General features: G+C 36.8%; 1 protein-coding gene across 1 annotated transcript in view; it reads right to left on the bottom strand.

The window, feature by feature from the left end:
- LOC110458876 (urea-proton symporter DUR3-like) overlaps positions 1-14227 on the bottom strand; it is a 50982-nt gene extending 36755 nt beyond the window's left edge. Inside the window, exon 1 of the mRNA XM_021510833.1 lies at positions 14027-14227. Coding sequence (XP_021366508.1) covers positions 14027-14227 — 201 coding nt within the window. The remainder of the gene's footprint in view (positions 1-14026) is intronic.
- Positions 14228-15255: the final 1028 nt, after the last annotated feature.

Below are 15255 nucleotides of genomic sequence, written 5' to 3'. Positions count from 1 at the left end.
CCCCCCCCCCCCCCCCCGGGTTGATGGGTGGGGTCAAAAAGGGTCGATTTGACTGAAATTTCAAAAATCTTCTTCTCAAGACCAAAATATGGTAGAATCAAATACTCTTTATTGATGGAAGGGTCTTAAGGTGCTTTACCAAAATTGTGAATTTCTCGACCCTGGGGTCTCACGTTTTCCCCTGGGGAGGGGGTAAACTTTACTATAGTTTATATAGGGAAATCACATTTTGGACCAACATTTGTTTAATTTCCATTTGAAGTAATTTAATTTAGGTTAGCATTATCAGTATTAGGTAGCAGTTTGATAGTATGCACATATCAGCCCTGACTGAAAAATCTTAGTCCGAGGCTTGCCGAGTTCTGGACAAAAAATCTTAGTCCGAGGGTTGAGATTTCTCTATCTTACACAACCAGTAGCGATTGATTATTTTTCTCCCATATCTAAAAGTATTTTAATGTGAAATAAAGGTAAACATGGACCCAAAACACATACAGGCAATTTGTTGATGGAATGTTGACGTGACGTTATTGTATTGTTGAAGTGACGTCATGCCATTGTTATGAATAGGGGAATCCCCCCGTCTCAACCCTAGGGCGGAGACAGATAAATCTAGCACCGGCAAAACGGGAGATAAATCTGTCAGGTGTGGGAGAAATTGGGTTCTGTCCCCAGGCCGGGACATACCAAAGCCCTTAAATATGGTAGTTGGTATTCCCTGCTTATAGGGGAATGGTAACAACTGGTTCACCTGTTGTCAGTATAATGTATAATGTGGTATTTCAGTGAGATAGCTCTATAAATTCGGCATCAGAGCTGCGCTTTCACAAAGAGGCAAGTACACCAGCACACCCTGTCTCCGGAACACTAACACACATGCACGCTTACACAACACACATGGAGGCATGTCCTTAAATGACCTTAGCTGTTCATAGGACGTTAAACAAGTCAAAACCAAACGAAAACAATCATAGGATTCTGGCTGTTGCAATGACGTTTAACCCGAAATAAACAAAATTATTGACCGGACATTTCATTTAATGGTTGGTTTATCTTATTTACACTGGTTAAAGATGAAACATTTGCATTTAAACCAGTTAGAGCGTCTTCCTTGTCTTTTCCTTTGCAACAGCTTTCGGTTATCCTGGGTTTTGGCAGCAAAATAATAAAAGACCATATTTAATTCTAACGCTTACTTTTATCAAGTTATTATACTAATAAATAAAATCCGTTATCCTCAAAACATATATTTAGACCCAAATATCATACAAAAAGGACATCTAGAAGCAAATATGTGTATTTTTTTGATATACCAGACGCCCACATTTTCACAAGGACCTCATTGTGGGAACTCTACTAATACAACTACAGAGCAAAGAACAGTAACACAATATGGTCAGCAGATAATGTGTCGTAAATTTGAAGCCCACTTCACGGTTTCAGCTGTCTAGTGTTGCATTACCATGCCAGCGGCCCCTAACAAGAATTGACAGATAACAGTTTCCCATCCAATTAATCATGCTACTTACACTAGGCATGCATAGTGTATTAACTGTCGATATTGACATGGATTACTTTAGCTACGCGAGCCATTTATAAATATTTTGACATGCGCAAGCAGTCTTCGCCCAAAATAATCCGTAATCTTGCAGTTGATAATTACCCTTGGTAGACCTCAGGGTCCACGCAATCAGAAAAATCCCCCCTGCATGATATATACTTAAGTGTGCACAAGTTAAATTGCACACCAAATTTTTATTACTAAATATTTTTGATACATATGTATGTATAACATTTTCCCTGTGCTACATGTATGCTTCTTCATCTTCATATATGTACAACTGAATTCATATAAACTAGCGAAAGGAATTGGTTTATAGACTAGTCAAGTTAGCCTTCAGCTTCGAAAAAACTGCAACGTTAGCGTTTGCTGTTGTTTATTACTCAGAAGATGTGTATAAACAACATGTAAAAAAAAATCGGAAAATATCGCTGGGGGAACATGCTCAATTTTTGCGATCAAAATATAGCCCGGTTGCAGCGATTTTTGTAGTGGGCTGTTGCCTGTCGAGGGCTTCCGTACTGTGTAAGGGAGACAACTCGAACCTTACACAACCCTACATTTCGGTGACATCGCATCCAATGATCGACTGCTTATACTATCGTCATTTTGCTATGCTGTGTATTGTGGTAAGTTTTAAGTGTGAATAAAATTGGTATAAATATAATAAATATTGTCTCTAACATGATACTCCATATAAATAATATAATATAGGCCTATGTGTATTTCTTACATGTTGTCGTCTGTTTGTTTGTTTACATTACGCTCACCGGACCCGACTCTGTCAGGGACTGAATACATGATAATTTAAGAATGTACAATTCAATAGTTGTATCGTGCATGAAGAAGACAATACCTAGATGGTATAAAACATAAATACAACACAAAAAGTAACATAAACAAATATATATACGGCCTAAAAGTAGAAGTGTCACGTTATTTTTTTTTAATGTATATATGATTTGGGACATCCCGAAAACCAAGTCCGTGCTTGGCATGAACCTATGTCGAATACTTCCGGTTATACATGCCATTACTGGATGTGATACGACCTCCAGGCTGTTCGGCATTGGGAAAGGCGCAGCGTTAAAAAAGATCCGTACACATTCATACTATAAGGAGCTTGCTGCAAACTTCATTAGCAAGGAATCAAGTGTGAATACATTAGTGAAGTCTGGAGAGGAAATCCTTGCGTTTCTATATGGTGGTATTATGCGAGAGGGTCCCGATCTTCTCAGGTTTCGAAGGTTCACCCAAAAGACAATCACTTCGACAACGCACGTGCACGTTCAGAGTCTACCACCTACTTCAGATGCGGCATCATTTAACAGCAAGCGAGTGTTTCTGCAATGCATGCATTGGGTTAGGGAAGGTGGTGATGTGAAGTTAGATCCACATAAATGGGATTGGCATACTAGCGAAGGTAAACTGCACGCGACAAAATCCGACCTACCTCTTGCACCGGAACAATTGCTGAAGATAATTCGCTGCAATTGTAAACTAAATTGTGACACCAAACGCTGCACGTGTCGTAAACATGGGTTGGACTGTTCTCCTGGTTGTGGAGAATGCCGAGGCATCAGCTGTATTAATTCTCTGAGTTTAACTGACAGAGAGTTGGATGACATCGTGGATGCATAAATGACAAACTGTGCGCTCAGAGGACTGTAATATACTATTATAATCAAGTACTTGTTACATAAGTATGCAAGAGTTCGATAAAGTGAAAGTGACATTGGACCATTAATATTATCAACATGATTAGTTTCCAAAAGGTCTCTAATGATCAACGTTACGTCAACCCTGACGGATGTGTATATGTGCAGTTTATCTGCCATTATAAATATACGGCTATATCGAAATATTGGCTAAAATATTGACATTTTAAACCATATTCCTCTCTATATATGTGTATATTTTCTTCACACAATGTTCAAAATTAAACAAACCCATAATAATAACTCATTATCATAATCATAATTTTACTTCATTCTCTGTTTTTGCAAGGGGAAATACTTTTGTCAGTGTTATGACGTCATTCAATCAACTAAATCTGATAAAACTTCAAATATTAGGAACAAGTGTTATGCTATCTTTAAGTTGTTATATCACATGATGATGTAGGTAGGTTAATAAATCTGTATTGGCACTGGGTGGGTAGAATATCGGCAATTTTGAACACTTTTCCTTTTATTTAAAACCCGATATTTTTTACATGTTATTCACCATGTATTAAATACCTGAAAAACATAAGAATACCATCTATTGAAGTTTTTTCTATGTTGGTCCTCTTAATCGCTTAACTTGACTAGTCTAGATCTATTAGTATTGCTTATCGTCTTCTCAACATCTATGGTCATTTAAGGACGGTCTCCCCTGTGTGCAAAATGCATGCGTGTAGTCTCTGCGTGTGTGTTTTGGGAGGTTGCGATATGTTCGTGTTTGTCTCCTTCTGATAGCGCGGAACTGATACCGACTTTATAGTGCTACCTCACTGAAACATATTCCAGAAGACAGGCCAGGGAACAGAACCCAAAGCTTTCCTCGCAGGGGCGAACGCTCAACTAAAGGCCAAACGTGAGGCATTGTCAAGGGAGACAATAGGAAGAAGAAATTTGTTTAGAAAGAAGAGAAAAAATAAGATCCCAAAATTAGTCGCCTCTTACGATCATGCAATGGGGGCAGCAGGTACAAGTATTACGCCCTACCTGCAGAGAAAAGGGTAACATATAATTATATAACATAGTGCTAGTTCATTTAACAAAAAAAATGTAGTTGATACACATGCATGTACTGTAAAACATCGTTATATTATCAACATTTGTCTAGAGAAAATTTGTAATTTTAAAGGCGTTTATCGATAAATACGGGAATGATATGAATAGTTCAGAAGGAATTCTGTAGAGAACAAGACAAGGGGACATGGAAACATGTTAGCTGTACAAAATGACCATAGACTGCTTAGGTGAATCAGGGAAACTTTACACATACCTTATCGCGGTACACAACTTTCCGAATGAATGTCGATATACCTCCAATGCAAAATGCGAAGATCCCAAATCCAGCAATTATTCCGAATGCTTCCACGTGGGCTATTCCTTTGCTGATTCCAAAACGGGCCTGAGATACGTTGAGTGACGAACAGATAGACATTGTTGATACTACAGATAGAGTGATAGTAAATGTTTGGTGCACCTTTTCATTTATAGCTCTAAAAGCTGTTTAAATATTGTGTATCAAGTGCTGCGATTGTTTTGTTAAAGACATTTTAACAGTGTGAATAAGTAGTTATAAAACTGGCATCGGTCTGACAGTCTGATAGGACGTGTGTATTCCAACGGTGCACAACAATGTTTATATGGAAAGCCGACCATTCCCAACAATTAATCCGATTATCAAAATCCATTTGCGTATTGAAATACGAGATATCTGACGCAGTCGAACTCTCCTGAAAACCGATTGCATTATATCAATAAAGATCACTTGAACTTAAAACAAATAATTGGCTTAGGATAGTATATTTTTTGAGTTTTATGATGAGTAATGTCAATGATTAGGAAAGTAGCATAGCGTCATAAGAAACATGTTTCGGCCTATCGAAAATATTCTTTTTAAGAATGTTCCTTTTAATGAACTCGTTTTCAGAGTGTTTTGTATTTTATGATATAATTACTTTCCGTAGAAAAAAACCAAGGAAATACGACAGCAGTATGACCATAATATCACTAGTTATCGTTCATTGACGAAAACAATTGCAGTCTCTAGGATCATAAAGCTTTCCTCTGTACTTTTGAAATGTTGGTAATGCGTGGATACCAGAACACTGTTCATCATCAGACAGGCTTTGATGACTCTGTACATATATATGATGTCCACACATGTCACAACCCGACGTCATGAATACTGGAGGCGAGCATGATAAATACTTCTTTTATACGTGAATAGTATTGATCTGTGTTGCTGGAATGAGGCTTTAGGATACATCGTAATATGACCAATAAGATTAATAACTCTGATAATGATTTGTTTGTAATCTGATAATCAATTCATACATTATTTCGATAGTGGTAATTCCCCATGATATTGAATATTACTTCCCGGAGGTCAATTTGTAAGGCCTGTGATTAGATATTTGCTTCCTGCGTGTTCATAGATGATAGGCCTATCGAGAGTCTCTTTAAAGTACAATCTTACTCAAATATCGTACATGACCTGGTGTTTGATAACACAATATCTCTCCCTTAAGAGTATCTAAGCGGCCGATTTTTACTGGATTTTTAGTTTCCATACTGTATGATTCTGATACATTTGTATGCATATTTAAGGTGTAATATTTACCCGATGCTGGTATCACTCATTCAGAGTTAATATGAACAATTCTAAATTTGAATCGGTGAAATAACCAATTTAAATAAGCTATATCACCAATTCAAATCAGGACTGTTGACTTTGCACCTGGGAATGGGTGATACCATTGATTCAAATTAGTGACATTGCCTCTTTGAATCCGTGATATCACTTATTCGTTTGATCTTCTGAATCATGATATCACTTACTAAAATTAGTGATATTCTTATTATACATGTAACACCAAATGCAATCAAATAATGAAACGCTGTAGAGTACATAGTGTCACCAGATGCAATTTTATAGTAAAACGTTACCACTAACCAGTAAACATCCACCAGATGTATTTGCAATAGTAGCACTGACACTATTCCTTATTGAATACGGTGGGTCTGTCACACATTCATATATATAATTAGTTCCTACACAAATCTATCATCTGTGCATTTCACATTCGGTGGGGGACTATAATTTGCCGATTTGTCTTGTTCTAGATAGTTAGGGTGCTATGTCAAATGTTGTGTGGTGTTGCCCTTTTATGTACATGATAACACAATATATCTCCCTTAAGAGTATCTAAGCGGCCGTTTTTTTGAGGAATTATTTGTTTGTTTTAGTTAACGTCCTCGCAACAGCCAGGGGTCTTTTTAGGACGGGTGCCTTGAGTGACACCACATGAAATAGAAAGAAGATAGAAATGCGAACTCCAAAGGTTGCAATACAATTTTGTTTATTTGGAAAAAGGACTTCATAAATTAAGTTGAAAACAATTGCATATGCTGTATTTGAAGGATTTCATTTCAGTTGAATTGCATACTGCAACGAAAGATTCTCTCGACGATAATATATAACGATGGTGCGTTCAGTTCCACGCAGAGACTTGGTTGGTTCTGGAAGCTGCAAGTGAAAGTCTCAGGCCTTGGTGATGTGCAGGATCGAGTAATTTCAATTTTTTGTGTTTTGTCTTGGATCCATAGTCAAGCTTAGATCTTAAAAGTGCCCGACAGAGTCCTTGCAATTCTTTCCTCTAAGCTCCCAAGTCAGAATGGGAATCTACTACTAAATTGTTCAATGCTTTAAGAATTTAAGATTTCTGGTTTGGTTTGATTTAATTTAGTTTAACGTCCTATTGACACCTACGGTCATTTAAGATGTGCCTCAATGTGTGTAGTGTATGCGTGCTTGCGTGTGTGTATGCAGGATACAGGGTATGTTGGTGTGCTTGCCTCCTTGTTATAACGCGGACCTGATGCCGACTTTATAGTGCTATCTCACTGAAATATCATACCGAAGTCACCCATCACAGCATTCCGCCCCGTCGCATTATACTGACAACGGGCGAACCAGTTGTTGCCATTCCCCTTAATGCTGAACGCTAAGCAGGGAATAACAACTTCCATTTTTAAGGACTTTGGTATGTCCCGCCCTGGGGACAGCACCCATTGCCTTCCTCACCTGGGCGAACGCTCAACAATCAGGCTAAAAGTGAGGTTTGGTTTTGTTCAGTATTGTTTAACTCCTATCAACAGCTATAGTCATTTAAGAACGGCCTCCCTTGTGTGCAAGATGCATGCTTGTAGTGTATGTGTATGTGTTTTGGGTGGCTGCGATATGTTCGGTTTTGTCTTCTTGTGATGGCGCAGAATCGATGCCGGCTTTATATTGCTACCTCACTGAAACATACTGAAGACAACCAGCATGACACCCCACCCGGCCACATTATACTGGCAATGGGTCAGCTGGTACAATTCTGACGCCCTAACTGCAGGGACCAAAAAGAAAGGCGTAGCCAAATACCTTTTATTTCCTTGCCCCTTGCTTGCCAACAAAAGTGAGATGTTGCTAAGCGAGGCGCAAGGAAATAAAAGGTAGTTAGAAGTTGAAAGAAAGATAAATATCCCAAATATTCTAATGGGCGCAGCAGATTTATTTGGGTCTCTTTTGTATCCCAAAATAAAGGACACCAAAGCAAATCCAGACTTCTGCACGGGGGTTCCCCACATTAGTCACTTCCTACGATACATGCTGTCCGCTGTCTGTAACAGCATGTGTAACAAACAGCATGTGCATTATTTTCCCGATCCCCCACCTGCAGGGGTGAACCATTTGGGAACGAGTCCTTGATATTTTGATTTTAAAATCAATGCCATTAGCAAATATTTTTGAGGAAAAAGATCAAGTATCAAGGATTCGAACCATGTGGGAACGAATCCTCGATACCTGGAGTTTTTCCTCAAATATATTTGCTAATGGCATTGATTTTGTCATTCAGAATATTCCGCTCACGCTAAATATCCTTACGTGTGGCACTATTGTCACTCGATAGTTGTTCCAAAATGTATATTTTATAATAATTATTAATAATAATAATTCGTGGTTCTTATATACCGCTTTATCTCAACCTAGATCGTAGGTCGTCCCAAAGCGGTTCGCAAATTATTAGCCGTGGTTATAGGGCCTTTGCAACCAGACAATACCTTTCTTAACTCCCTGGGGAACATACAGCCGGTGCTGCCATTTCGGCGCTCACAGCTAGCATTCTACAATTCACGTAGTCATTTATAGCTGAGTAGACTGGAACAAGCGGAGTAAAGTAACTTTCTCAAAGATACTTTAACTCCACATTTAAATATTAACGTCAAATTATGAGAGAGAGAAGAGACACTACATGATATAATTTATACCTGCCGCCAGTTTAAAAAAAAAATCTTTTGACAATGTACCTTTGGATAAAATATTTACCGTCTACGTAGTCCCTCTTTAAATAAAGAACCAAATGTTAATATCTTGCTGAGGATACTTGTCAAAGAACTTATTTCCTCTCGGGTCTGCTACGAAATCACATTTTGCCACAACGCTGGTTTTTTGGTTGTTATCGCATAAAAAAAAATGTATTCGTTTTATACGAGTGAAATTAATATAATTATCGTATATAACGGGAAAATCCTTAATTTTTCTATTAATTATATTTTTTCACGACGCACAACCAAATGTTGCTACAGCAGAAAATCCTGGGAATTTGCAGCGTAATTGTTGACGCAAGGATATAATGCGTCATGCTTTTCAGGATGAAAACTATGCAGAGCGCCATTCTGAAAGGGTTTCACACTGCGATTCTGCCGTTTGCTGCTATTAAATGATAAGATGTCCAAACAAACATTTGTATTTATGTCAATACCATAATGTATGTTGCAAAGGTGGAACCGCACAACCACCTATTCTGTCATCTGCAAGTCTTAACTTGAAACTGAAACATACGCAGCGAATAGAATGTACTATAACGATTTGACAATATAAGAGCGATTTCTTCACAGGTGAAGATATAATAGTTCGTATATCTTCTCAGCGTTGAAGATGTGTTTTTTTCAAATTTAGAATTCACTATATTTCACTTGTTAAGTGTAATATGAATCAGAACAAAATGTGTTTCTCTTTCTAAATATAAACCAAGACGGAGGGAGATTGGGGTGTCCGTATGCGCGTTATTTTTCATCTTTTGCGGAGTTAAAAAACAAAAGAGCTTCAAAAACACTAAATAACTAAAAAAGAAACCAACACAATTGAAATTCCAGTAATTAATCTATTTTAAAAAAGTGATATTTTTGTATTTTATGAAGTGCATGAAAAACACATTTTCAGAATGGCTGCCGAGTTAGTTGTTATTTGAAAAATCCTGTAAAACAAGTTCTGCAAATAAAAAACAACTATTTTTATTTCATATTTTTCAGATGTATATTTGCTTTTAAAATAGATCATAATTTGTTAAAGTTCAAAAACACGTTGCAAGGGATCTAAACGGGAGCTGAACGTGATTTAAACCTCAGAAGACGACAAAATATCGTATTTGCTGTACGCTGTACTATACTTATAAAGGAGTTTGAAAAAAAGTTTTAAGTCTGCATATGAAATTGTGTACAACCCTATTTTGATCCAACAGCAGTGCTATGAATGAAGTAATTAAGGACGATTTTGTTGCACTGTTATTCAATTACCATGGAAACAATGTAATTGCTAGCCGAATATTATAAAATACTTTGTGAAGTCTGAAATCCCATATTAATCAGTTACATCGATTGCACATGGTTCAACACTTGCTAACGAGTAAGAGTATTGTCATAAAAGTTTTTATTTACAAAGCTTTGGAACAAGTTGAAAACATCTTTGAGGACAACTCATGGGGTATTAAGCCTTCAAGTACGATAGGGAGCTTTTACCCTTACACTTCACTAAAGGTGTCCATATTAAACTGAGCAACGACTTGCCCTGTATCAAAATTATTCTTACCTGTGTCAGTGCATTTTATCAATCAACCTTGGTGAAAGTGTCTTCGGGGACAAAACTTGATCAAAACATTAACGAAAGAAATATCATAGAAACCATCGAAAATGTGCAAAAATAACAAGACCTGGTGTCCTGTTATATCGTTAACACCATCAACGAAACCCGCCATTGGTCACATGTGGGTTATGACATCAAAACGGCATCCAAATTGTAAAGGGACGCCATTAGCCAATGGAGACAAGACCACCAGTCGTGTCTTCACTCAATGTCTTCATGGTTTATATATATAGTTGAAACAAGGTTTTGCGGACATGTGCAAGTCTAAATTAATAAATATGTGATCACATCATTGAGTTTTTCAAAAACGATGCAACAATTTGGCAAAAGATTTTGACAGAAACGAAACCAACAGAAAACTTCATTGATTTTGTCAAATTGTAAACTTATCGATGCATTGGCATGTTTTATGAAAACACAAGTCATTCAATAACATTGCAAACAGATTGCTGCTATAAATCGACAAGTTTGAAAACCACTAATATCAGACCATATGACAAATACACTACTATTCAAGTTTTGGAGTTCCCATCAAATCCCTCCATTCCCAAAAATAAAATAGATAAATACATTAATAAATCAATCAATACAAATATAAAGAAAATACGCGTATTATAATAATATTTGACAAAATTGCATTTGGCATCCAAATTGTTTAAATTCTGATATGTACATTCACAAAGTAATTATATAATTGATCAGACTACGGAGAGCTGAATGAAGTAATCAGAAACGATTTGGTTTCACTGCCTTAGGTTGTTTTTCTGTTACCGTGGAAACAATGTTACATAAGCACCTGATAGTCGAATCGACGTTAATTTGATGACAGATTTTACCTCTATATGAACTTCACCAACTTTACGTGTGCTAGGTAACTTCATATAAACAAAATAATTAGCTAATAGGTCAACGCAGCGCAATTGCATAATGTGCGTAATGATAGTTATTTACCGTTTATGAAATCATACCAAATTGTGACTGTTTGTATGTGGTTAAAGATCCTGATTTTGCCATATTATCAGTCATTTTCTGAAGTCTCCATGCTAGTTGCCGACGGTCTCTAGAGACAGTTTTAGTAGAATCATATTGTAATGTTTTTGATTTTGTTTGGTATAATTGGGTTGAACGTCTTTTTAGCAGCATAAGTCAAGAAGCAAATACAGTGTGGTTCAAACATGGATGACACCCAACATTTCCGACGTAACAATGTTTTCGGTTGAAATGCTGTAACGTCGATTTCGATGACTACGTTGTCGTCTCTTTTGAGAAATGATCAAAGACATAACATTGGTATGACTGCACCGTAAAATTGGCAAACGTTCCACAGAATTCACATGATCATTACATTTCTATAGCGCAGCAGTGCCAAAGAGTCTTACGGAATGTTCCTTTCCTTGTCTACGGTAGGGTGCACGTGATGTAGGGTTATTTTTACGCGGCAGATTTTCGCGAAATTACGGATCACAGACATTGACATATGTATAAACAAAGGGTTTTTCCATGTTTCACTGTCAAACGAAGACCATTCTTTTTTTGTTGTTATTATCCTCCTGATTCAATAACATATTACAAACCACAGACACCACACTCAATACTATAGACAACGTTGGGGATTTTGCAATTCAGGGGTTCAAAGTGTTTGTAGAATACCGTACTTTCGGATGTGATCGTTTCTCCTAAATTTTGCGTTTTTGCAAAAATATTTGAATAAAACAATGTTGTTTTCACAACAATAACTTTCAGAAAAGATTCAATCTTATAAACAAATAAATCTTTCCCTTTTTCTTTTTATAAAACACACGATTCAAAGCAGTTTTCTGATCGTTTGCAAAACTGACTGAATCGGACATTGATAGGCCTATCGGCAGAGTGTGTACGCTTTGTTACAGGCAGTCACTCAAACAGGTCCGACGAGGACCGCCAACAGCCAAATTCACGAGACATGAAAAACGAAAAATGTTATTTCAGCGATTCTTCTTTGAAAAGAAAAAATCGGAATGTATTAGGCTGTTTTGAGCCTGTTAATATTTATTTTTCAAACTCCTTACTTTTATTATCATCGCTTCAATTCGCATGTATGTGACATTGTGGAGTTCCTGTCGGTAAACAGTATCACGCGATCTTGACTCTTTGCAATATACAAGTTTGCAATTGTCGCCACTTTCCCCATGTCGTTTTGACACATTCCTACTGTCCATATTAAATAGTTCAACATTATTTTACCCAAGAACGGCAGTCTTCCTCCAGAGTGTTTATAACGATGCAATTCTTCGTTATGTTTCCCCATACATGGTATCGTACCTCAAAATTGGGCCTACTTTAAACGAGTTTATTTAATCCGATTCTACCGTATAATATGGCTTAAACTTGCATTTTTTCTTAATTGTTAAATAGACAATACAATCAGGAGTTATTCAACGAAATTTAACAGTTTATTGCTGCGACCATATTTTAAAGCATTTCCTAAAATCCCCGAATAATTCACGATAAATCAAATGGTCGCGACCAAGGACTGGTTTTGAATTGTTCTGGAGTATCCGCGCACCTCTTTATTGACGCTTTAATTTTTCCTTTAAAAAGTGCACACTATTGGCGAATATTTACGGTGGTCGATGGTTAGACATAAAATATATAAATTAATCACCAGCAATCCATAATTAAACAGTCTATCCCTTCGGGAACCTCTAAGGTGCCTGATTCATACTAGGAACATCTTTAGGTAATAGGTAATTCTTTTTTTTTGAAAGGTTTTTACATGTGGTTGACGCCTGTGGCCTTGAAAGTAGGTCAATGTAACTTATTTGAGGAAACTTTATAGCACTTCGTGTATGGTACCTACTGGCCAAGTATTATAACCCTGGACATCCAGGTTATTCAAAAAAAGATCGAAGGCTTTTACATACTTATATTTGACCATGAAAATAGGTCAAGGCTAGTTATTTGAGGAAAGTTTATACTGTAGCACTCTGTACAAGGTACCTTCTTGCCAAACATCCAATTCTTAAGAAGTCGTTCAAATAAAATGTTGATGGACGACGAACAACACATCATAACATTAGCTCAACTGAAATTTTGCTAGGTGAGCTTACAACACAAGCATAATAACTGTGACTGCAACGTTACATAGGGGAAAAGAGGGGGAAATGCACATTACCGCAGAAAAGGGCGTATACGATGCCGACTGTATTCCTCGAACACCCGCTTGGTATATAATTAAAATCTCGTATTTAGTTCAAAAAAAGATTTAAAGAAGGACAGAAGTGCAAACATATGAAATTTATGAACATTATAAACTCGTCTTTAGTATTTTGTTACATTATTTTTACACCATTTTACTTTGCATGGCTAAACAAAGAAATGCAATATACGTCAACTCAAAGATGCATTTAATAACCATTAGTATGTATATAACTGTTTCAAATGTTAACGTTTTCAAACGCATATAAACTATTTTATATACTTAGGGAACTACCTATAAATACCAATTAACTATTGCTTGTGAAATAGCCGAGCGAATACTCTCGAATTAATGTTAATTCACTTTCAACGTCATTATGCTGACAGCATGTGTATTGCATTTAAAGCGACGTCAAAACGTAATGTCTATTACATTCAAAGTGACATCAAAACGTAATGTGTATGTCCTTAAATCTGGCGTCAGAGGTGCTATTCTGCGAGTTCAAATATAAAAAGGATATGTTCATATATATGAAATTAAACGATAGTCATGTTAAAAATGAGTTAACAAATCCCAAAACGAGAAAGTGTGTGATAACTTACCTTGTCATGGTATATGTTCTTCCTGATGAAGTTAAAGGCCACAGCAAGGACAACAAAGAACACACCGAAAAACACAAGGAGAGCAAAGGACTCTAGCTTCCCGATATCCTTCGACAATCCTTGAAGAGTAGACGTTGTATTTAGGTTGATGGCTCCTAAACAATGGGAGACATTCTTTACAAGACCAACCGTAGTAGACATGCTCGTCTGAAAAAGTAAAAAAAGTTCTGTATCATCAGCACAATGTCACGAAACCATCGTATGTAAAATATATTGTCACCGCAGAGATGATAAGGTAACAGGCTTAGTGTATTTCAGGTCGATTATTGAACTCACTATTAACCCTTACGTTTAAAAAGCTGGAACTGTAAAATCCAATCGACCTTTTCCGCTCAGTGGCATTAGATGCCAAGTATGTATATTAATAATGTATCTGTGTGTATAAACTTTCTAGAGATTGCACGTCATCGATAACATCACTCGAAATTAAACTTAACACATTCCTGTATTAAAATTAAAATTGTTTACTCGAAATGTTTGAAACCATCGGTATCATTAATAAAGGTTCTCGACTTATTTTTGCAAATTGATATCGAGGGCATGTGATGTGACTAACACCGGTTATGTAATATTAATGCAGTGCAATTTATTACCGATATTAACCTTAAGGTTATACTCCAAATGATTGGATTAGCTCAACTGCAGAATAATAATCTGGCTCAAATGCTTACTGACCTGTACATTGTGTAAAATCATAGTGTCATATGATTTCTATATTTCGACCTTGTAGAAACACTTTTTTATCCTCTTCAAAGAAACAGATTTTAAGAAAATGACATATCCCTGCTAGAAAGTGTCCTGATACTCTTGACAGGAGACAATAAATCAATGAAAATGTACGAATATAGGCACAACGCAGACACACAAGGAATTTCCATACTTGGGCTATCAAAAGAAAAACTGGATTATGTAGTATTGCAGTGAATGCTTTGTTTGTTTGTTGTCTAACGTCCTTGCAACAGCTAGGGTCATACACATGATGACGCGTTTCTAGGAAGACCTCATCTGAAACAGAAAGTTGGTAAAAAAAAAACACCCGGGGAAAAATAGGAAACGTAAAAGATACCACAGGGGGCAGCAGATTAATTTTAGACTGTTCCATGTCCCATTCGTAGAAGACAAGAAAGGATACCCCTCCCCCCCCCGATTCTGCAGAAGGGTTGGGCATA

The sequence above is a fragment of the Mizuhopecten yessoensis genome, unplaced genomic scaffold, assembly GCF_002113885.1.
Source record: "Mizuhopecten yessoensis strain PY_sf001 unplaced genomic scaffold, ASM211388v2 scaffold9847, whole genome shotgun sequence".
NCBI classification, from domain to species: Eukaryota; Metazoa; Mollusca; class Bivalvia; order Pectinida; family Pectinidae; genus Mizuhopecten; species Mizuhopecten yessoensis.
Note: the sequence above shows the minus strand (reverse complement) of the source record. Positions and strands in the feature narration are given on the sequence as shown.